At 36.1% G+C, this 22802-nt stretch overlaps 1 protein-coding gene across 1 annotated transcript in view; it reads right to left on the reverse strand.

Annotated features, from left to right (window-relative positions):
* The window catches only part of ADAMTS18 (ADAM metallopeptidase with thrombospondin type 1 motif 18), a 79381-nt gene that overhangs the window by 23720 nt on the left and 32859 nt on the right, over positions 1–22802 (reverse strand). Inside the window, exons 7-17 of the mRNA XM_075161450.1 lie at positions 22497–22580; positions 21469–21628; positions 20735–20840; positions 17249–17386; positions 15640–15793; positions 14502–14597; positions 13380–13528; positions 7584–7756; positions 5501–5631; positions 5240–5363; positions 3809–4053 (exon numbers count right to left, since the gene is read on the reverse strand). Coding sequence (XP_075017551.1) covers positions 3809–4053; positions 5240–5363; positions 5501–5631; positions 7584–7756; positions 13380–13528; positions 14502–14597; positions 15640–15793; positions 17249–17386; positions 20735–20840; positions 21469–21628; positions 22497–22580 — 1560 coding nt within the window. The remainder of the gene's footprint in view (positions 1–3808; positions 4054–5239; positions 5364–5500; positions 5632–7583; positions 7757–13379; positions 13529–14501; positions 14598–15639; positions 15794–17248; positions 17387–20734; positions 20841–21468; positions 21629–22496; positions 22581–22802) is intronic.

A 22802-nucleotide genomic window follows, 5' to 3' on the forward strand; every position in this document is an offset into this window, starting at 1 on the left:
AGACAATTATGCTACAGAAACCATATTTTAAAAACCTGGTATTAATTTCTGATCCTAGATTATCATTTAACTATCATATTTCTACCCCTTTGTCCATTGTCTGTTATTTCATGTAACCTGAATCTGACCATTTCAGGAACTGCCTTCTGAATCCATGAATATTTTTCATTTCAACTTTAGCCACAATCACCAAAGTATCAATAATACTAACTTCAGAAGGCTACAGATACACAAATTCTGAAGGGCACTGGTTTACTGGTTTTTCCCTTCCCTCCATCTGTGAAATTAATTCTTGAATCCAGAAAGGGTTCTGATGAATTCTAAAATCTCATCATGCATTTACACTTCCAGTAGTTGTGGAAGTGCTCAGGAAATACTAGTCCTACACATTTAATTCCACATTCATCTCACAATGTTCTCCTTCTCCTCAGAAAATATTTGGCCACTATAGTTTGTATTTTTTCTCCCACAACTAAGTTAAATTACAGATTCAGTGCCCTTTGTCGTCTTTGGTATAACTCGTTCCCATAATTACATCATATAATATATGCAAATATATATGTGTGGTTTTTTTTTTTTTGTGAAATTCCAGGGTAAATAAGAAAAGCACTTTATCAGTCTTTCTATTGTCTCTTATCCATTTTTGAATAGTGTTTAGGACTGCAAAGTCTGATTAAATGATACATGCTCAGCTGAACTATTGAAAAAAATGATAGAAAAATAGATGCATAGGAACATACTGTACAAAACATTTTGTAGAACTGCAAGGCTGAACTTGTGATATGCAAGACAATAGGGAATTTTAAGATTTTTTTTCTTATTTGGGTTTCCTCCTTCTCTCTTAATACATGCTTCAGATGTCTCTTTCAAGAAAATATTTTGGGGAATGACTGCATTTCAAAGGAAGTGATTGCCTTGAGCACAGACTTGCCAGACCTGTCTGGACCCATACCTGGAGAGCACTGGTCCCATCCTCTCCTGTGAATGTTGCTCAGAGGACGTGCGTAACCTGAACTTTATGGATACATGCAGGCTGATCTGCATTCAGAAACACAGTCGAAAACCTGGACCGTCTGAGTCACCACACAAATGTCTAGCAAAACTAAGACTACAAAATTAAACAGGCACAAGCCGTGTTAATCTGTCTTTCAGATCATAGTGGAATGGCAATAAATACACCTACAAAGCCTTCTATTTTCTGCCCACCTGAAAAATAAAATTTCCTGTATTTATGCATGCAGTTTATTCAATTTCTCAATACCTGCAATGTGCATTTTTACAAGGGCTTGCCACTGAATTCTTCTGGAAAAAAAACTAATCTAGAAAATAAGTATTAAATTTCTTTTGAATACAACCTAATTAAAAAATGAAGAAAAAAATATCTAAACATTACAGGAAGAAGTTGAGGTCTAAACCCTGGAAAGCCTTATCTTATTGAAAACCAACTTAATTGGGTAAAAAATTTCTGGCAGGACTTTTTTTGTATGCTTCTTTGAAAATTACAGAGGAGATGAGATAAAAATAAAAACAAAGTTACAATGTAGTATGCTTAAATATTCCTTTTTTCAGCCTTCCATCAGTTTCTGGTATTTATAGTTGAAGTAGGATTTGTTTCATTATTACTGCTTCAAACAGATCTTCAGCAATATGTGTGTTTTCTCATAAAAGCATATTTCTTTAGTTTTCATTGGCATTTTTGCTGCTTAGAGTTATTGGTAAATCATAAATAATGCAGATCTCTGAACACACAAAGTTTTGCATTTTTTTCAGAATTCAGCTTGTTGACTGTTGCTTAAATTACTGAAAGGAAGAAAAATCTTAACTACAGCTCATAGATATATGTAATTGGGGAATACGTAACTGTAACATTTTCAGTCGTTAGAATCCCTAGTTACCAATGCCAGTGGTGTAGGTATTTCAATAAAAATACAAGGGAAGTTTAAATAAGCTCTCATAGGAGCAATAGCCTCCAGTTAAATGTTAAATCTTAATAAAACTGTTTAGCATAATTTGATAGGATGAAAATAGAAATGTTATTTGGCATTAAAATTTTTTTCTTTAATCTTTATTCTGCAAAGTATGTGCACAATATGCAGCCAACTAAATAATCTTGCAGGCAATTTATTATTCATACTTTAGCCCTATAATGATACAGTTCAATCTACTTTGTATTATGACAAATAAGATTCCTGAGAGTTCAGCGTAACATTTCATAGTATTTATAAGTGTGCTTGTTTCTTTGATCTAAGGCTATTTTGGAGGTGATTTGCAGACAGGGAAGCATGTCTATAACTTGTAGACCAAACTCTTCCTTGGACTAAAGCATCCCTATTAACATACATACCCAAAATGAAAATTCTTCAACTGAGAAAAAATGTTTTAAAAAGGCATTGCAAATTGTGATAGTAACTTGTGAAAATACACACCCTTAGCCCATGTCAAGCTGTCCATTCTAAAATGTGTTCTTCCTAAAGGACTTTAACATGTGTTCATGGTCCATGAACTTCAGCGGTTCTTAAAGATACGTTTAAGTACATTACTCAATCAGTATGAATAGCAGTAAGGTTCTTCAGTATTCCAAATAAAAACTGTACTGAATAGTTGTGAAAGTTTAAATAATCCTTGAAGAATGTATTTCCTGTCACAGTCTATACTTACTATGTTTCTTAGTTTAACAGAACAAAGCTATGTAAGGGAGACGGGATGCAGAGTTCTCAGCTAACCGCTCCTGCTAAACTTCTGCAGAGAGCAGTTTTCAGTGTCGGTGTTACCTGATGGGGCGAAGAACCGCCGACTGCTGCCTCAGAGAACAGGTACAGCACTCGCTCTTATGCTCCCCAAGCGCACACCAGAGAAAGCTATGCGTTTGATAGTGAGCTGACCAAAGTACGGCTGGAAGGTGTGGGAAGGAACTGAATCCCTTCTGGAGAGGGCTCCTTCCTTCTCACAGGGAAGGATTCATCAAAACAGACATAACAGATGAGTTACAAAGCCAAGGATTTGCTAGAGCTTTCTAACAAAGCAGGCGAACTAATGTAGCTAACAGGGAGTAAAGACTGTGGTGATTCAGCCAGATATTGACCCTCAGATGTTCTGATGCATTTTAAAAGAAAATCTAGTAAAGTAACCTAATGCAGAAAGAGATTTTTTTTTAGAACAGAACTATTAGTGGCCAATTTCAAAATTGTAACACTGGAATAAACCATATAAGTACCAAATTTACTTTCTACTAAATATAGTTTCAACACAAGACATCTGGCAGACAGAGTAGGTGATACAAATTTGACTGGGAGATAAACATGTAAAAATTTCATTATTTTAGATGCTATCAATAGAACTGAATCAACAGAAATTACACAGGAGCCTGTGTGTGGTACTTTGACTGTCTGTGTCCCAAGGAAGATGTAAAAAATGGCTACATACGCCTGGAGTTTCAGAAGCATTATTTGAAACTGTTACAATTAAGCCTTGCCATAATGTTAGATTTAATTTTTACATCACTGAATTTTATTGTATACCATTTATGGGATGCATTTATAATCTCTATTACCATTGTGCAGCAACTGAGAAACAATGCTATATGGTGTGTTTTATGCACCTTCCTTTTCACAGGATTTGTGACAGTTTACTAAACTTGATAAACTGGTGAAAGGCCTTTCAATCTAGCATGACCACACAATTAAGTCTGAATACTATCGTGACTCAACGCTATTCTTTAATCTAGCTGAGAGCTTCAGTGCCGAGCTAAAGCTGTCGTTACTAATTCTGTAATAGACATCAAGGGAAGAATAAACAGAAGAAAGCTTACTTCAAAGACCAGTGTCTCATTAGTTGGTCCTGCTGCATATAGACTCTCTGGATGGTTAAAAGAGCGTTGATAATCAAAAACTGTTCCAGCAAAAGAGAACTTTCCTGGCCAGTCAATTGTCCAGTCTCCTGTTAGATAATACTTTTTACTGAGGTTGCGCACTGCAAGGTAGCTGGTGGAGATTTGCATTTCATGGACCTGTATACTGCGTGCTCCTGCTGGAATAGTGACCACAGCATAGTAGTCTGAAATAAAGAAGTAAGCAACATTTTTGCAGTTGTCATATAGATAGAGATGGCTTATCATTTTTGAGCTAATTTGAGATTTTTGCAGTTTAAAAGATATTGAAGACAGCTGTTCTGATCCACCAAAGTTACTCCGTTTTCACAAAGAGAAACTAGTTCTGATTTTAACCCCCCTATGCATCCTGTAATCAGAGTAACTCAGAGGTATTTCAATTCCTGGAATTTTTCTTTGTGATTAAAGACAAGAAAAAGCAAGAACAGACTAATGGTGGTTTCACTGTAATTGTTTTACCATGTTTTCCCTCTAGTTCCCTACAGTAGTTGGAAGGTACTGCTTCCATCATGGACAAGGTTTTTGAGGTGAGATGCACTGGGATGCAGAGAGCTTTCACAAAGCTCTGTATACCACTGGATCTCCCTGCTGTAACCCACTGCGCTCTGAGCATGTAGAAATCTCACTCATTCTACAGTCAGATGAGACACCACTGACAACCTCCAACATGCTAATTTCGCAGAGCATTCAGTTATTATTTTTCTAGCATTGTGTCTCTATATTACTATATCCTAAACAAATTCCTGGCCTATATTACTGTAGTATTGACATGTCTTATGATCAACAGTAAATGGATCCTCAAAATACTCCCATGCATAAAGAAATATTATCTGCATTTTATGCCTAACTAAGGCATAGTGAGATTATTTCACAAGAAGCCTGTGACAGTCCACTAAAGAAAAGTCCACCTCCCAGTGACTGGATCATCCACTGAATAAGCTGGACGGCTTCCAGTCAACTTAATTTGAAAATGGACATGGAAATACTGTCATGTTTGGCATTATGCTGTGTATCGCTTTTTGTATCTTCTACAGTCCCATTCCAGTCAGAGCTGTTGACAGCTACTTTTTCACTTGCCTGAATCCTAAAATCTCTTTTAAGAGGAAATTCACACGTAAAGGGAAAATGTGGCTTAAGAAACAAGAGGAATGCTTGCAAATTAACTAACCAAGACTCATGCTCATAGCTTTCTTGTTACCAAGAAACAGGAGAAATGTGAACTCTCCTCTCCCAGTGATTTTCAGTTCACATCTGGACTTTTAGCCACTGCCCTAATGAGCAAGGAGTCATATATATTACATGGGGATACAGCAGAGCAATGAGTTGATCATCATGTGGAACAGCTTTCCTTACCATTAGCTTTGTGCTGGATCAAGTATTGGCCTTTAAAGAACTTGCACGTTGAATTATCTCCTTTACAAACTCCACAAGCATCCAATACAGCTTTGGAACCAAGTCCATGATCACACCCTACTTGCTGCAACCAAAAGGCACAAGTGAAGGACTCAGACACAAGGGAATTTGAAGAAACAGCTGCATTTTCCATAAAGGAGTCAATTGCCCACTTAAAAAAAAAAAGACATTAGGACTGTAAGAAACTTAATTTTATCTTACTTCACATATTCCATCAATGCAAACATCATATTTATTTGGAGAACACAGAGTTCCATCCTTCACTTTGCTGGACATTGCAAAGAAAAAGTCAAAGTCTTCAGCTGTGCAGTACAATTTACATCTATCTTCCTCTGGGGGGCGGGGAAAAAAAAAAAAACAAGACAAGAATGTATTAGCAAACCTGTAGCACAATTTAAAAAAAAGGAAAAAAAAGCTATTTTTTCTTCCTGCATCCTAGATGACAAGCTACAAGGATTAATTGTGTGTGGTGACATATTAGGACCCCAAGATGGGCAGAAATATAGCCAAATACAGTAGCTTATATTATGCTACTTTAAAAGAACACGTGGATTTGACTGTCCACACATAGAATTAAGAATTCAAAACCAGTGTGAAAACATGCACACTGCATTAGCTCTGCTGATATGGCCCTGATTTCAGTTCCACTGGTTCACAGTTTCAAATTTCATTTTTTATTAAGAGAAATGGGAGATTGTAATAATTTTATTTAACTTTTAGCTAAAATTTGAAAAAGATACACGATAGCACAAATGATCAGTTCAGCTGAAAGCAAGGACTGGGGCCAGATTTTCCCTTAACAAAAGCACTTTTCCTCTAAAAAATCCCAACCATTGTCAATCAAATTTCTTCTTATACACGGATGGTATGTTATGCTTCTAAAGGGCCGATTAATTCTACGTAGACAAAAATAGTCATGCAATTGTAAATATTGTCACAATTGTTGAAATACACAATTTTAATACAACTAGTAAGTGCGTAACAAAATTTTGAAGAACATGAAATTGGATTCAAAAAAGTATCCTTTTATTCTCAAAGAAGCAGCTGGATTTTCAATAGTACTTTCTACAGAGTCAAGGCATCTGTAGCAATTGCTACAGATCATGTTTTCAGGACTATAAATGTAGATCTTGGGGGAGATTTTGAAAAGCAGCTAAGAAAGTAAGGACAGGCATTTTCAAGTTCAGAGTCACTTGGAGACGCCTTGCTTTTGAAAATTATGCCCTTTGTCCCTAATTTTAAGCTCCTATTTCTTTTACTAAACACAGCCCCTACCTGTAAAACCAAGGTAGGCTACCTTAATTTCTGTTAAACAAGATGCATTATCCTCCCTATTATACAACATCCATTGTTACATGCTGTGAAACCATATTTCGTCTTTCCTCTGTTCACAGAGGCTGTTAGGACATAGGTTTCTAAATATCCACGAAAATGTCTGCAAAGTCTTTTGAAGAAAATATAATCAGGCTATGAATGAAAGTTACATGTATGTGTATGTATACATATATATATAATTACACACTTACTATCATCAAAAGCAAATTTGTGCAGATGCTAAACAAAGCAGATACAATGTGACATAATCCAGCCACTTTTATTCAAGTAGTAGCAACTGCAGCTACAAACTGTGCTTTCAAACTGCAGAAAATGTTTGTTCTATCTGACAAAAATGAATACTGATTCAAAATATTCGCAAAATTAAGATGTGTAAAGTAGAAATAAACTTTGCTTGTACTAAAGACAAGAAATAGTTATTGAGACCTGAACTTTATAAAGATCTCTTAGGAAAAGATTACTTTAAAAAAATTATGCCAGTACATTGTTTTTTTCCAATTCTCATGGGACTATAGCAGCAGAAAAGTTAAAAGGTTGATTTATTGTTACGTTTTCGAAATGTGAGAACATTCCAAAGGAAGGAAGATTCTGGTAGTGTTATTGTGGGAGCTCACATTTCCCATGCTGAAAAATTCATGGAAATTGTTTTGGTTTTACACTAACAGATATGTAATATAAAATGAAAGAGAGGGGTAGCAACAGCCAGGGAGTCATGCTAAGGACAAAGATTTAAATTCACAACCGAAATCAATTCTGCATGTTCATACAGGCAGTATCGCACAGGAGGCCAGATTCAACTATGCTAGAAAGCAAACACATCTCCAATAAGCCAACTGAATTTCTATTTGCCTACATCAGGGTGGTATTTGCCCAAAGAATATGGATGAGTTACAGCTTTCAGCTCGCTTCCTGCAATTGCCTCTGTCCATCAGACCTGTGGCATAATTACCTTCCACTTTAGTATATGGCTTCCATTTGTAGTACCATCCCCGGAAAGGTTTGCTGTTGTATTCCGCACACTGCTGGGCACGGAAGTCCAAACTATTTGCTGGACATGGCTGGTTATTACAAAGCTGATAAATACGACTTGAACCTTGGCAGAATTTGCCGCCATACTGTGGCCTAAAAAAAAAAAGAAAAAAAAATTCTTTTGCAAAACCTACTTTTTGTGTGATTGGCATGTTACATGTGTATTAACAGAGAAAATGAGAGGACGTAGTCTTAGGAGATGAGTATTTCTTATATGGGCCATTAATTTTCATGGTTCCTAAAACCAAGCAAAGCACTTGCCATAAATTATCTAGTTGGATCACTGCAAACTCAGCAAAGATGCAACCATCTAGAGGTGAGTCATGTTTTCACTAATTTAAATTTATAGGGCTATTTTGTATTGGCTGGTTTCAATCTTGTTATATAGCTATTTTTACTCTGCTGTAACCCAGGAATGAACATGTGCAAAGAATTACCTATCACAATAAGAGTTAATAAAGGATAACATTAACACTGATCAAACATAAACAGAATGAATAATTACATTTGGTTGGTCATTTGTTTTGTAAATAATTTTGGAAAAATGTGCTTTTAAACAGTCAAAGGAAACACGGACTGTGCACAGTTGTCCTGCTTTAGGAAAATGTTGGAATTCATGGAGAACTTTAAACATGTCATATTCACTTCAGCAAACCTTACCTGGGCATTTCCCTTAATCTTGGCCAGAATGAAGAGAGCATATTCTATTACTTTGCTAGTATCTTATATTATCAGAATAACAGTTTTTAACTATTTGGTCTATGCACACAACTGTAAAACAACGTAAAATGTAAGACTTGCTCTTTTTAAAGTACTGAGAGGTCTCACAAGCTGCTGAGAAATGTATTCACTCACTTTTGTATTCCTTATGGATCTACACAGGAATTCACTGATGTTATTTTTGCAGTTTCACAATGTTCGGATGTACATCTGCAAGTACTGAGCCAAATCTTCAAAACACCAAATTCTAAGAACTGTTTGTCTTATTATACAATTTCTTGCGTCAAGTGAAAAGAAATGTAACAGTGCTGCACTTGCATACATTTATACAATGATTTTTAAAAATCAGTGAACATACGGACTTGGAAGACAAGCTATGATCTTTCAGTAGACAGCTTGCCCATGTTACACACACATTAAGGAAAAAAATTAGAATAATATAAAAGATACCAAATAATAATAATAATATATTAACTAACAATAATAATTAATAATTAATAATAATAGTATAAAAGATACAGTTGCAACAAGTATAATTTGTTTGTTTAAATCCCTAAACACTATGTTATAACTATTCCCCATATCAAGTATCCCATGCAACTTCTTTTGACATGCATCTGACTGGAGTAATATGGAGTCAGCTTGGTGCAACATGGATGAGAAAATCCAGGTGCTTTTTCTGTTTGCTTTCTTATAAATTTTAACCCTCATATGTCTAACCCTGTAACCAAGCTGGGGCGTGGGTTTTATGTTTTGAATCAGCTTTGAATGTACACAATATCTGGCTTTTCCAGAATTCTGGGCTACAAAAGAATCTTTCAAAGGAAGAGGTGGAAACCCACCTGCAGCTCTACTTAAAACTAGGTTAAAGCACCAGCAAAATGTGTTGTGGGAAAAATAAACTTCCAATGACTTTTCTTGAGATCACCTACTAGCTACCCTGACACTGGGTATAACGGCGAAGATATTAAAACGAAGAAATTTAAATTTTCTGTCCTAGTTTGCAGCAATTTAGTCTGTGAAGGGCAGGGAGGATATGTAACATCAGTGAAGTCAGGGAGTATTTATGTTGACTTTGTGCAATTGGTGAGAGCTTTTGAGTTAAGGCAGCCAAACCGTTGGGTCCTTACTCAGTTTTCTACAGACTTTCTTTACAGCTTCAGCACATGTATGATATTGTTGACCTCCTTCAGCCCCAAAGAACAAATCTGCTTTAGTGTAAGGAAAAGAAGCAACCTCCTTCCAAGTAAATGCCACCAAACAAGCAATATAATAGCATTATTTATGGCTAGATCGTGATTTCTAGCCACAGTCTTGCATTTGAGGATGGTATAAAATTCCACCAAACTAAGGGAGCACTGAAAGAGGCATTCTGTTTCCCAGCTCTGTTACAGCATTTTAGTATTACAGTACACTCCCATTACTGAAACTGTTGGCCAGAGAATTATGGAAACTTCCCCACCTTCATTTTTTACCAACAAGGTGTCAGTAAGAGTTAAGTAATTCACAGGAAACTAGATGTAGATCTACAAAACCAAATTTCTGAAAAAAGACTATTATCTACACTGACAAAATCACACTTTTATTGGTGACGTTTATACCACCCATAGATTTTAGTTTGACTGCCTATAGAAGCTCTGTTAGTATAACTGCGCTTACAACAGAACACTTTGCACAGAGGGTATTCTAATATTTCTATAGCGATACAGTGCCTAATACAGATATAGCCTAAACTTTTCATCCATTGGTGTACTTCCCCAGTGTTGGCATGTGTAGTTAAAGATACCCGCATGAATAGATGCTGTTAGAGCTGAGGCCTTGCTGAGGATAATTGGAAAAGGAAGAAATTTGGTAAGAAAGGCCAGCAGAAAAAGAGTCTAAAGAATGATTTGTGAAAGGACTATAAGCGCAAAGATGCAAATACTCCACTTCATATAAGACTCAAAATGCTGCAAGACCAGCTTAAATTAATTCTGCAGTACCCTTTTAAGAATAGACTTCATGAACAAGGGAAGTAAAATGGATATTCACTGCAATGCAACACAGAGAGTGAGAAATCCTGGAATTAATCTGATCAAGGAAAGTATTTTATGCATTACAAAGGGAATTAGACTCTGAAATTCTGGACTCCTATTTTTTCGTATTTTGTAATCATTCAAATTCAAGTGAGAACATTTCTGCTCGTATTATGACCATATTATGATAGTATCACAAAGCTAGACTATTTTGTTCTGCGTGAATTTGAAAGGTCTACAAGGTCTTTCACAGTCTTCATTTTTAATTAGTATTTTAAATGGCATCATTACTTTGCATCAGTTTACATCTGCATTGTCTGTAATCACTGTTACAGATACTGTACACAAAAGATTAAAAAGACATGTTCAAGCAATTTTGATTTAGTCTTTTGATTGCATACATGCCTAAAACTCCATTCTTCTCTTACTGAACAATGCACTATTGTGAAGTGGATAGGATGCAGTCCCACAGATATGATTTAGGTATTAATTTAAATCTCTCGGGCACTCTTCAGGTTCTTTCCCAGCTAAACTATTAAATTATGTAATCTATTTCTATCTTGGAAAAGTACCTCAATTGTAAAACGTTGTGATGTATGAAAACCAGATCCATGAAATTACACTGTGATAGTTTACAGAAACATAATGATTTTAGCAAATCTGCATAGTTCTGTGTTCTACAGATGACCTCCAGAGGTGTTTGTTAGTATGAATTTGTACATAACTCAGGTGGTAATTCGGAAGCCATACTCAGAGCCGTTTGGGTGTGGTCACAAGGTCTGTCTTAAAATTGTCAAGAGAAAGGGAATTGAACTGATTGAATATTATTTGCAAGAGGAGAATTTCACATACAAAACATAGGTAATGAGATTTTCATAAGCAGCAGTCTGAATTTGTGTTCTTCACCTGTCTTTAAGCTCCTTTAAAATCACTGGAAACCTAGAACTCTCCCTCAATGGTCATAAGAAGTCAGTTGTTTTGAAAAACTGACTACTTGTTTAAAAACCTCATTTTAGAGTCCAGTCAGTTCTTCAGCAATCCACACCCCTTGTCCTAATCTCTTACAGAAATACATTTTATTCTTTGTCATTCCCAAAATTTTGCTATCCAAAATCGTCTATCAAGCTTTTGAACAAAATAAACATTAGCTCCTACACAAATCTGGATTAGGAAAAGTGAAATAAATATATTACATATGAAATAATATACATATATGTACTGAAATATATAAACATCTGAAATATATTTCAGAAGTTCAAAAAGAAAGGAACCACTATTCTTTGTTTATGTGTAGTTATAGAGGTGAACAATGAACTGTGACTAGGCTATAAATAATTCCATGTGGTGTAACATTGAAAATGGATAGTATCGTTTTTCTAATGATTCTACATTTATACAAAAGTGCTGTGATGGGAAATACAGCTACCTGGATATTCGTATGCAGCTGTGTGGATGGCTTATTTATAGTCCTGCCATTTCATCCCTCTAACTCTGAGAGAGATTTATAGTATCTTCTCTTTGCTCTCACTGAATTATCAGTAATATAATAAAATTAAATTTAGTATAAACACAATCCAGTTCTGGTATCAAGTCTTACTTGGTTACATCAGGTCTTGCATCAAGTCTTACTTTAGAACAAAAAAATCACTCTCAATGCAAGTTTGAAATACATAATGCTACAGTAACAGACACCCTTCATGTTAAAGAGCTTCTGTTTGAAGACCATTTGAAATCATTATCAATTATAATAATACACCAAACTGAAACATTTCAACTACTGGACATTCTTCTGTCACACAGGGAGAGCAAGGGAAGGCTTATGAATAAATGCAAAGAACAATGTCATACATGGAAATCGACCAGGCAAAACAGGGACCAAAATAGGGAGACAAAAATATATGTATGATGTGTAATTGAGACTCTGTATTCTCTTGCTAAATAGTTTAATAAAGGAAACTATCCAAGTAATTTTATTTATCAAAATACACTGAGAAACAACAGAAAAGGTTGAGAAAATGCTCTGCTACAGATCTGCAAAAATTGGCTTGACTGAGTGAGGGTAATAAAGACTATTTTAACTAACTCACATTCTCCTATAACATAGTATATGAAGCGTGGATATTATTACTGCAGCACTGTGTAGTAGGTGTGAGGCTTCTTTACAGCCTCATATAAACTGTGTCATGTTTTCTCTGTTTTTTATTACCGCAGTTTAAATGCTGTTTTTATTGTGTGCAATGAAGAATACATGTGTCTATGCCTGTTGAAGTTGTGTATGAAATAAAACAGTGAAATCCTTTTTTCTTGTAAGTTGAAGTGAATTGAGTACTTGGGAAAGATGCTGGTCAGATAACACTTTACCTCTTCTTTGAAATAGTATCGTAAGGAATAGTAGTATTTACAGTGATAAGACATTCACTAGAGGAAAATACCAGAAACGTTTCATGAGTTAGCATACAATTCTAGGGTTCAGGAACTTTATTCTGACCTGTGAAACATAGAAGAATGCAAAGAACACGACAGATGTACAAAGATATCTGTCTACAACCATTTTGATATTGACTTTAATTTGGAATTTGGTTTATTATCCTGGATAATATGATCTCATCAGAAGTCTTAATAGCTTTTAAGACCTTTCTCCCTTGCTCTTAAATTATTAGGTGTGAATATGTCTGTGTGGCGTTTCATTACTCCTAGAGGTATTTGATAAACTGTAGTGTCACAAAATAAATTGAAAAAGGTGGGCTGTAGATGTTCTAGTACTTTAGCAGTCTTCAGACAGCCACTACTTTCTAGTCTCAGGACATATTTCTGTCTTTCAGCTACTGACTAGTCACGCTGGACATGAAAGAAAGGTCTTAGAAACATTTTCACATGTACTATTTCCCTACAGAAATGGACTCTGTTTTGTTTTTTTTTTTTTCTTCTAAAAACTTAAGTAGTTAGTATAAAAATAATACCTTTTCATATCTATGTCTTACTTTGGATTATTGCAGTGTCTTTCTTGATATGTGACCCCACCTCCACAAGTGCGAGTACACTCTGACCACTCAGACCAGGCAGACCATTGGCCATTTACAGGCTTGGGTCCATGATCACCATATTTGACACACTGTCCTCTTCGACACCACTGCCAAAAGAATGCCAAAAAATAGTCCATCAGAGTTAGCGGTACCTAGTAGATGCAAAAAAGAAAAAATCCACATTTAAAAGCTCCAGTGCTTAACCCTAATAAACATGAGATCACCCACTGAACTCAATGGGATAGTTCACAGTAGGACAAGGACTCTGAAGTAGAACATTGATCCACACAATGGTATAGATAAGTAATGTCCTAAGATTTGTCCAACTTCTGAGTTGAAGATCTCTGAGGTACAAATTTTCAAAACTGTCCTCTTTGAGAGTATCTTTTTGGCTTACTCTTCCCCAAAAAAATCCATTTTAATTTATGGTCCTGTGCTGTCAGAACCTCAAAACTTCCCATGTTATTTAAAAATAGCCTGCTAAAATTCTGCTAAAATTTCACCCCTTTATCATTCAATTATGAAAGACTGCACAAAGAGAAAAAGCGAAATAGAAATTTGTCAGTAACTTGAAAATCAAACCAATATTCTACTGGAAGAAACATTACAGCAAAAGAAAATATTTTGGGTAACTATAGATGAGTGTAAATTAGAAGGTTCAACTAAAACAAATATCCATGGTCTTTTAGCAGTGATCACTGATGATAATACGCATGATGGCCTTAGTCTGTACAGCAAATATTATGGCTTAAGGAATGTTTATATCAGAGTGGAATTTGACGCCTTGATCTAACTTCTGTTATAATTAATGGATTTTCTTACTGATTTAAAGTTGCCAGATATACCTTATCGCATAGTTTGATGGGAGAGGCATCACTCCCTACCATCAGATAGGTGCCACTGTGAGGACCAGTCCTGACTATGTATCACAATGCAATCTTTTATAGAGAAATCCAGAAGTCCATGATAGCAAACCTGGAGGGATCTGGATAAAAGGGGTTTTGACAAGAGCTGGCATTTGACCCAACACAGTCTAAAAACAAGTTGGAATGACATTGTCCTATTTATAAAACAACTCACCATACTTATACCACAAGCTGTTCCTTCTGCTGCTGGCATGAACTTTGTCTCGCACCTATGACCCACTTTGTGACACCAGAGAGATTTGCATATATCCTGAAAAGAAAAAGAAAAAAGAAAAAAGTACTACTCACTCTAGGACTCATAATTCCCATTATTTCCTGGTGTTTAGAAAGAGTAAACGATAAATGCCTCTGCTACCTTAAAAACCATATAAATAAAACCTTTTCTGAATTCAGAAAATTCAGGGTTTAAGATTCATAGCACAGCCATATCCTCTATATTGCCTTTTTGTTTATGCATCATTTCACTATATATTTTTTAAAACTATTTTGAGTGTGAGACTATAATAGAACAAAAACTGTGTTAAAAAGTTCAAGGCTAAAATTTCATGAAGTCTACAGTGACTATAATACTGTAAAGAGACTACATTTTCTAAAAGACAGGAGATATCTGGAAACATAGTCTCTTCACAGTGCTATTCACTCTCTCTTTGTTATTTATTAGCTGTAGAAGAAACACAGCTGCCATCACCTGATAAATGTGGTTAGTATAAAATAAATCAAAATACTCCAGGATAATTACAAGAGTAAAAGAAATGACAATACTTCTTTTCAGAATGAGCACTCCAGATTATTTAATAAAATGTCCTCTCTGAAGAGATCAGCAAAGAGTGTAGCAGTCACTAAAATAACGGGTTAATCTAAATTAATCCTTCATCACAAAGTCAAGAGTGTAAGTTACGTTTCTATTGTTCTAAAATAACCCTGTAGATCTTTTCCAGACTTTGCTGTCAATGCATAAGAGTAAAACAAAACACAAGAAACTTAGTCCTTCTTACCCCACACCCCACGCAAGTTTTGATCAAAACTCTACTGCCTGCTAATTTCCCTTAGTAGGCCAGACTCATGAGTCTTATGTATTCAACTGTACTCCTCATGTCTCCTGGAAAGAACACATTTCCTTCTGAAATGCCCCTGGGATTGTGATATTCCTCAAAAGAGGCCAGTACCTTCCAAGCAAATTGCCAAGCAAGATAAGGTAGAGAAATAGCCCAGGCCTCTGAAGAACACTGTATTACTTGTACTTAGTGTACTCTAATGTAATTTTAACTTTTCAAAAGTGTATCAATAGGTACCTTTACAAAGCTGAGGTTGCACAGTTTTGCTTTCATTCCAAATTGCCATTTGCACTGGGTATCAGCATCATAGATCTGCCCTGGCAGTTTGTCAGGGTATTTATACTGTCCTGTTTGCTTAGGTTCATCAATCAGGCAGGCAGCTTGAGCTGTACTATAATGAGAAGGTATATTAGGCACAACTATGATCTTTATATCAAAATATTTTAATTTGCTACAGACCAGCAAAAACACATAATATGGTATACAGTACCTTTAACTAGCTTTAGAGGTATGCACTGAAATGAGAATATCTGCTTGCAACAGCCAAAAGATCTTGACATCTTGTTGGTAGCCTGACCTGCAAAGTTTTAAGGAAGCAGGAATTTCCAGGCTTTGGGACTGTTGTGACAACAAGAAAGAATGATGTCAAATTCTTTTCCTCTCTTTATTCCTGTGTAACCAAGAGCAAGGTGATCTAGTCTGCTTCTTTCCCTTACACGGATTCCCAAAATCAGGAATCAACAGAATCAACAGGCACACTGTCTCATTTAGCGTTTGCTTTGTGTGGATTGACAAACAGAAGGCTGCTGCAGCGTCTGTGCTTTGGGTTGGCTGTGTCCAGCTTAAGATCAAAGGTACCCTATGGTCTACTTTTTTTCCTCTGTATATGCTTGAGAACCCATGTATACAGGTCACTCTACGCTGGATTTATCTTCCAAGTGTAAGTCTCTTGGGCCATATTGCATGTTGGAGGGCTTATGTGACTTTTTAGCTTGCAATGTGCTTGTGTAGTCACAATATGCTGCATCATTGCACCACAAAAAAAATCACCAGAACTCTGTCACCTTTACTGGCCGCTACTCTAAGATACTAACTTGGAATTCAAGGATCAGATCCACAGAACTATCTGGGTGTTTGATTCTCACTCTAAGGAATTAACATCTAAAATGCCTGTATTGGATCTGGGTCTTAGTGCCACTTACACCTTTTTTAGTAATCATGCATACTCTACGCATGTATGACAAACAAAATAAAAGGAAAGTTGTACAGGAAAGGACTGCAATTCTGATGACATTAAACATAGACCGAAAAACAGTTCCTTTAAAAGCATCGCTGAGTAATGCCAACATGCTGGAGAAATGATTGGCATCTTTCTCTTTTTCCTTTTTTTCCCCCAGAAAAATGTAAGATGTCCTTACTCATGACATGAGCTAGATCAAGAGAGAAACTCCAGTGAGGAAGGCCACTAATGTTAATTTACATTTTGTAATTACTTTGGTACCACTGTGTCTGCCCTCTTTTGTGTTCACTTCTTACTAATTCTCTAATAAACCTAGCTGCTGACAGGAATGCCTGGGAAAGAATGATAAACCAGTCATTACTGCAGGACATTCACGGAGGGTGAAATTCATTCTTTTGAAACGAGGCAGGACAAAAACACTTATATGCCATACCACCTATACGCTTCATAAGTCCAAGTGTGTGGGCTCAAATAGTACATGGGTTTGAGCACATTTTAGAAGAGGTGAATTTCACACTTAAGTAATTTTTATGTCTGTTCAAGAGTTCAAGCCCAGTTACTAAAGATACATTCCCTGGCACCAGCCCAGATTTATATCTGACCTACCTGAGAAATTTGTTGAGATACTGCCTGCTGCATACAGACCAGGAAAACACTCCATTGTTTCCTGTGAGTGTGGGAGACATAATATTACCCTCAGCTTTTCTACAAGGATTTCCTTCTCCATCATGAATCATACCAAAGCTGAAAAGAGAACCAGGCGTGAGAGTGAAAATCTAGATTAATCAGAAGCAAGAGACAATTTGGGGCAGAAGAAACACTTTCTGGGTAACAGTTCTATGCTTGAACTCCACAGGGAATGTGGAATTCATCCCTTTCATTCCAAAGGGATGAAAACACATGCACCATACAAATGACTATTAGTAGCTCCAATAGCATTCAAATTTTATTGTCATCATACATTCGTCTGATGAGAAAAAGATATAGTCAAGTTTCAAGGAAGACCCATACTGCTGATGCACAGCAGCTCTGCAATGTGAGCTAATGACAAGACACTGGCACATAAGTACCAGAGTTGCAGATTGTGTCAGAAGCTTTACAGTTTAACCATTTCTCTTTCCTGAAGGAGAAATGTTTCGTGGTGAGATGGATGGAAGTAGTGAATCTTATTTTCAGTCACACTTGTATACTTGCCTATAAATCTGTCAGCTTAAAACATGCATGCAGTCTGAGCCGTTCTTTGCCTAGTGATAACACTTGTTAATATGAATGGCGTGGAGATCAGAATCCAGGGAAATACCAGTGTTACACAGCTGTAAGAATAAAACATAACTGCCCTCCTAACAGGAGGGAAGAACTACATAACTGCATTCAATCTGTAGCAAAAGAAGTGGGATTGAATTAATAGAATACAAAGTATGAATATAAAAATATGTTTATTCCTCTAATTTTGGCCCCTAACTTGCTACATTACCTCAGGCAAATCACTTTCTTTTCCTCACCTTTGTTATACACTGTCACTTACTTTGCCTAGACTGTAACCTCTTTAGTGGGAATATTGCCTCTTATTGGGTGCTTTGCTCAGTCTGCAGCATCATGAGGCCCTGCTTTCACTAGGAGAGGTGTTAGGATAATGTAAAGAATAATAAGCAATAATAAAAACCATGTTAAAAATGATAAAACATGTGGAGCTTATGGTTATAATAAAGCTAATTTTCAGGTTTTTTCCCTTCACTGTTTTGTATTTACTCACTGTACAGGACATCTGTGAATTTCAATGTGTTTTGAACAGAAACTTCATAATCTGTTACTTCAACATTGCAGTACATTGGCAACTTTATGAATGTAATCTGTGCACGTGCAGGGAATATCTCATTTACTGGAGTCGATCCTCTACTGTTATAAATCATTGCAGGCTCATCAGAGTTACTGCCTGTGTTGCCACCAGCTGAGTCTCCAAACTTGCTAAAATATATGACTCCTTCTATAAATGGACAAAAAAAGTCCCAACTGAGCTAGTATTTTAGAATCCTTTATAAAATACTAACTTTGTTCACATGCACTGCAGCCAAAGAATCCACTGACACAATGGGCACCGAACTCCCGAAAAAATTGTTAAGCTTTCAGGTAAAAACACAAACTACTTAAAGAAAACCATAAAAATGTATAACAACTGAAGCTACTCAGTGGATCACGGAGTGTGATCTATACAGTATACAATATTCTCCTACTATGAAATCCTTAGGTTAATATATTCACAGTGGACCTCAGCATCTCCATAGCTGTCACAGGTTTTTTTTCTTCCAGGAACCTCTGTACCACAGAGACTGAATTCTGTTGTCTTACGTCACATGCTAGGTAGTCTCAGGAACATGAACATGAACAAATGATAATAAAGACATTCTGTATCTGGGGCAGATTTTTTCCAGGAGGTAAGATGCATTTTATTAGTCAGGAGTATGGAACTGTACCAAAGAAAGGCTGAATAATATGAGAATCAAAGGCAGTGGTGAAAAAGAAAAAAAAAACATTAAAAAATTTCCAAGCATAGTCTCTCAAAGCAAATAAGAAAACAAACAGGAAGGAACATTAAGAGACTAAAGGGGATAATTCTTGAAAAATAAGCTATGGGCCTGATTCTCTCCTAATACTGATTGAAGGGCATTAAAAAGGTACTGAGGTCAGTGAAATTACATTAGTGTGATAGGAGGATCAAACAATATATATTTTACATATTTGGTCCCACTGAAAGCATTGGCACAATTCCCATGGGCTTCACTGGTAGCTGGATTATTCTTTAATTCCTTGTTTCCCTTCAGAGGTACAGAAACCTGTGAAAGGGTCACTCATGTAGACATTAGGTCATAGTATATATTGTAGAGCATATTTGTACAATGAAAACTAAATAGTCCTGATTCAGTCATGCAGAATCGGAAGGATTCATGCCTTGACCAAACAGCAGAATACAGTACCACTGCTTTTCAAAGATATTCTCTGCAGTAATGTTGCTGCACAAAACAAAGATCCTATGCCCATGTTTTATCTGACCCTTGATTTCAGGTTTGTACCACATAGAGAAACTATGCTTCTATACTGCTAGTGGTTAGACAGATTCCAGCTTGAGCTATGTTAAAATGGAAAATCAAAACCACGCAAAAAATTGTGAAAAAGTAATTCAAAATGATTTGGGAAAAAAACAGGAGAGCAAAACCTAATCATCTTCATTAGATTTAATTCAACAATTCAGAGAATAGCTGATGCTCTCTGAAAGATTATTACTAATTTTGTTTGAAAGACAGCAGGTTCTTAGGAAAATTACATTCTTATTATCATAGAAATCAAATGGAAATCCAATGGATATAGATACAGAAAGGCAGAAACGACCACAAAGGTTGTTTTTAGCCAAATCATGCATGAAATAGGTAGAGAGAACAGAGAAGGACAGGCTGAATGGAATGAATGGCTCCCAGATCCTATGAAACACTGGGTCTTCTAGGAAAGCGCCCTCTAAGAGACTCAGAGAGATCACTTCTCCATACTGTAAGCTGCAGTGTCCTTTCTCTTTTTGGAGCAACCACACTGATACTAGAAGCAATTCGTCTACCAGAACATGGTAGCAGTGTGGGAAGCTTGTAGATTATTGCTGTCAGCTTTTGCTGTTTGTTCTGGTTATCATCTGGAATAGATAAAATGTCAAAAAATAAAAATAAAAGGAAAGCACCGTGGGCAGCTGATTCACCATTTCATGCTGAAGGACACACCTCTGAGTGAAGAGTATTGACTCTGTTTGGTTTAAAATTGCCTATAGCTCCCCATCAAATTAGAAACAGTTGTGAGATACCTGTATCATAATAAGGTCCCTCCGCCTATGGCAGAAAATTGATCAAAATTCCACGGTGGTTATTTTTATGATTGTTGAAGAGATGATATTTAATAAGGCCAATGCATTAACTGGATGCTCTCTATATTCTAATCATTACATAGCTCTCTATAAATTATCCATATTTAACTGATTTATATTAACTGGTGCTATGTTTCCATTCACTTATATATTTATTTATAGAAGGAGCATGTAAGACTCATGAAACTTACTTGTGTCCAGATTCATGAGCAATTGTAAAAGCCAGTCCAAGGCCTGTATCTTCATTAATGGTGCAACTACGATATTTGCTGCACATGCCACTGATAGGTGCAAATCCTGAAGGAAGGAAGCAGTAGAATAGCTTGTTCCTCTACAGAATTCCAAATACATATACCATCTGCACTGGTCCTAACAAGCCAGTCTATTGTGGTGCATGAACATGGTTGTCTACTTCATCAGGTTTATCATGAAGGAATTACAGCAGTCTTTTATTTGACAATAAGGGACTCCTGTATAAGAAGTATAATTCAAACCTAACCTCCCAAAATACACTTTACTTGTAAAGATTCTTCTTTCCCCGCCTCGTGCCTTTACTGTTCCCAAATTAGGGAGGAAACCCATTCAAAAAGGGCAAGTGGTCACAAAAAGAAAAAAAAAGTATCAGAGTGGCTCAGAAATATTCTAAAAATCAAAAATATTCCTTTGAAGAGGTGACAATTCAAAAGGATGTCTTCAGATAGCTTATTTTGCCACTTTTTCTGGGGCAATGATACCAGTAATAGTCTTTTTCTTCCAGGTACCTCAAAGACAAATATGTAAAAATAATACTGTTCTTTCCTCTTCAAGAGGGCTAATGTTATGTGCAAAAATGGACTTTTTTTATTTTAAAACATTTCAGTCTCTATCAATCAAGATGCTGCTGTTGACACCCACAAGTTTCTCAGAATGTGTTTTCATATCATACCTAAAGTATCACAGGGCTCATTTTTCCAAGAACAGATATCAAAACCCGTAAGCAAGATGGCATGGTCATGGCGCTTTCCATTCTTCCCAACCAGAGCAGATTGCCATTGACAAAAGCTGTTCAGTGACTGGTCCGCATGGTGGTTAATCAGTAATCCACCCTGTAGGTATTTCACAGACACAGAAATAAGGTGCTTCCATTAGTACTTGAGAAAGGTGACTGAAAGAGTAAGAGTTGGTTAGGGAAAAGGGAATTACTTTTTCATATTTGTGCTACATAAACTTATGTATTCCCAAGTTAACTGTCTGTGATGACTGATTCAGCTGATGAGTGAATCTATTACAACTGTAAAATAAAACTGCATCTCTCCCCAGACACATAGATATTTTCAAAGTCAGTGGTTGGAATTACAGTGTACAAATATATTTGATTCCTGATAAAGCTGAACACTAAACCATTTTCAACCTTGTGATTAAAATGTTTGGAGATTTCTGTGGAGGAAAAGTATTATCCAAGTAGATCAACCCATCATAAATTTCTTTGCATCAAAAGAGATTTTGTCTTCTTTTGTCTCAGCACCTTGACAAAAGAATTGGCTCCACTCCCACCTTTGTTACATGCTATCTTCAGTTTGGGACTTTTGAGTCCTTCCCCCTTCTGATCATCACATCCTGGAAAGCTCAGCTGAAAATCTTTTTATTTATTTAAATACTTCTTAAGTAGATTTCTCATTCCAGCCATTACTCTTCAAGAAAACACTGGAAATTTTAAGTTTTATCTTACTGGAAGCATTTCAGTGTTTCTAAAGAACATTTATAAGAAATGAAGATTTTAGGATCAAAAACCGAGAAGCAGTGAAATACAGAAAGTGTGATTTTGGAGGTTTTTGTGATTTTAATCTTCTTCTCATGCTTTATGTCTTAAGAAACCTCTAATGAAAGTTCATGTACATAACATGGGAACACGCAATGCTCCCTGTGAACAGTAGCAAATGAAGTATACCACACAAAAATTCTGACACAACTTACAGGCTCTTGTTCTAAAAGAAGAAGGCTCACAACGATGATGTTTATATCACTTCCAATTGTTCCATCTTTAAACAGACTAGAGACCTGCAACGATTATTGAAGAGAAAATATCATCTACGTGTGTTTTTTTTTTTTAATAGACTAAACATATGTATTGAGTTATTGCATTGGGCTTCAATTTTCAATACAAATTAATGGAGTTATTAAACCTTGTAGGATTAATCCAAAAGAGGCTTAACCCAGAAGAATTATGCTCCAAACCACTACACTTACTCAAAAAACTTAAAAAAGTTCTATTGATTTCAA

Source organism: Calonectris borealis, chromosome 12 (genome assembly GCF_964195595.1).
Source record: "Calonectris borealis chromosome 12, bCalBor7.hap1.2, whole genome shotgun sequence".
NCBI classification, from domain to species: Eukaryota; Metazoa; Chordata; class Aves; order Procellariiformes; family Procellariidae; genus Calonectris; species Calonectris borealis.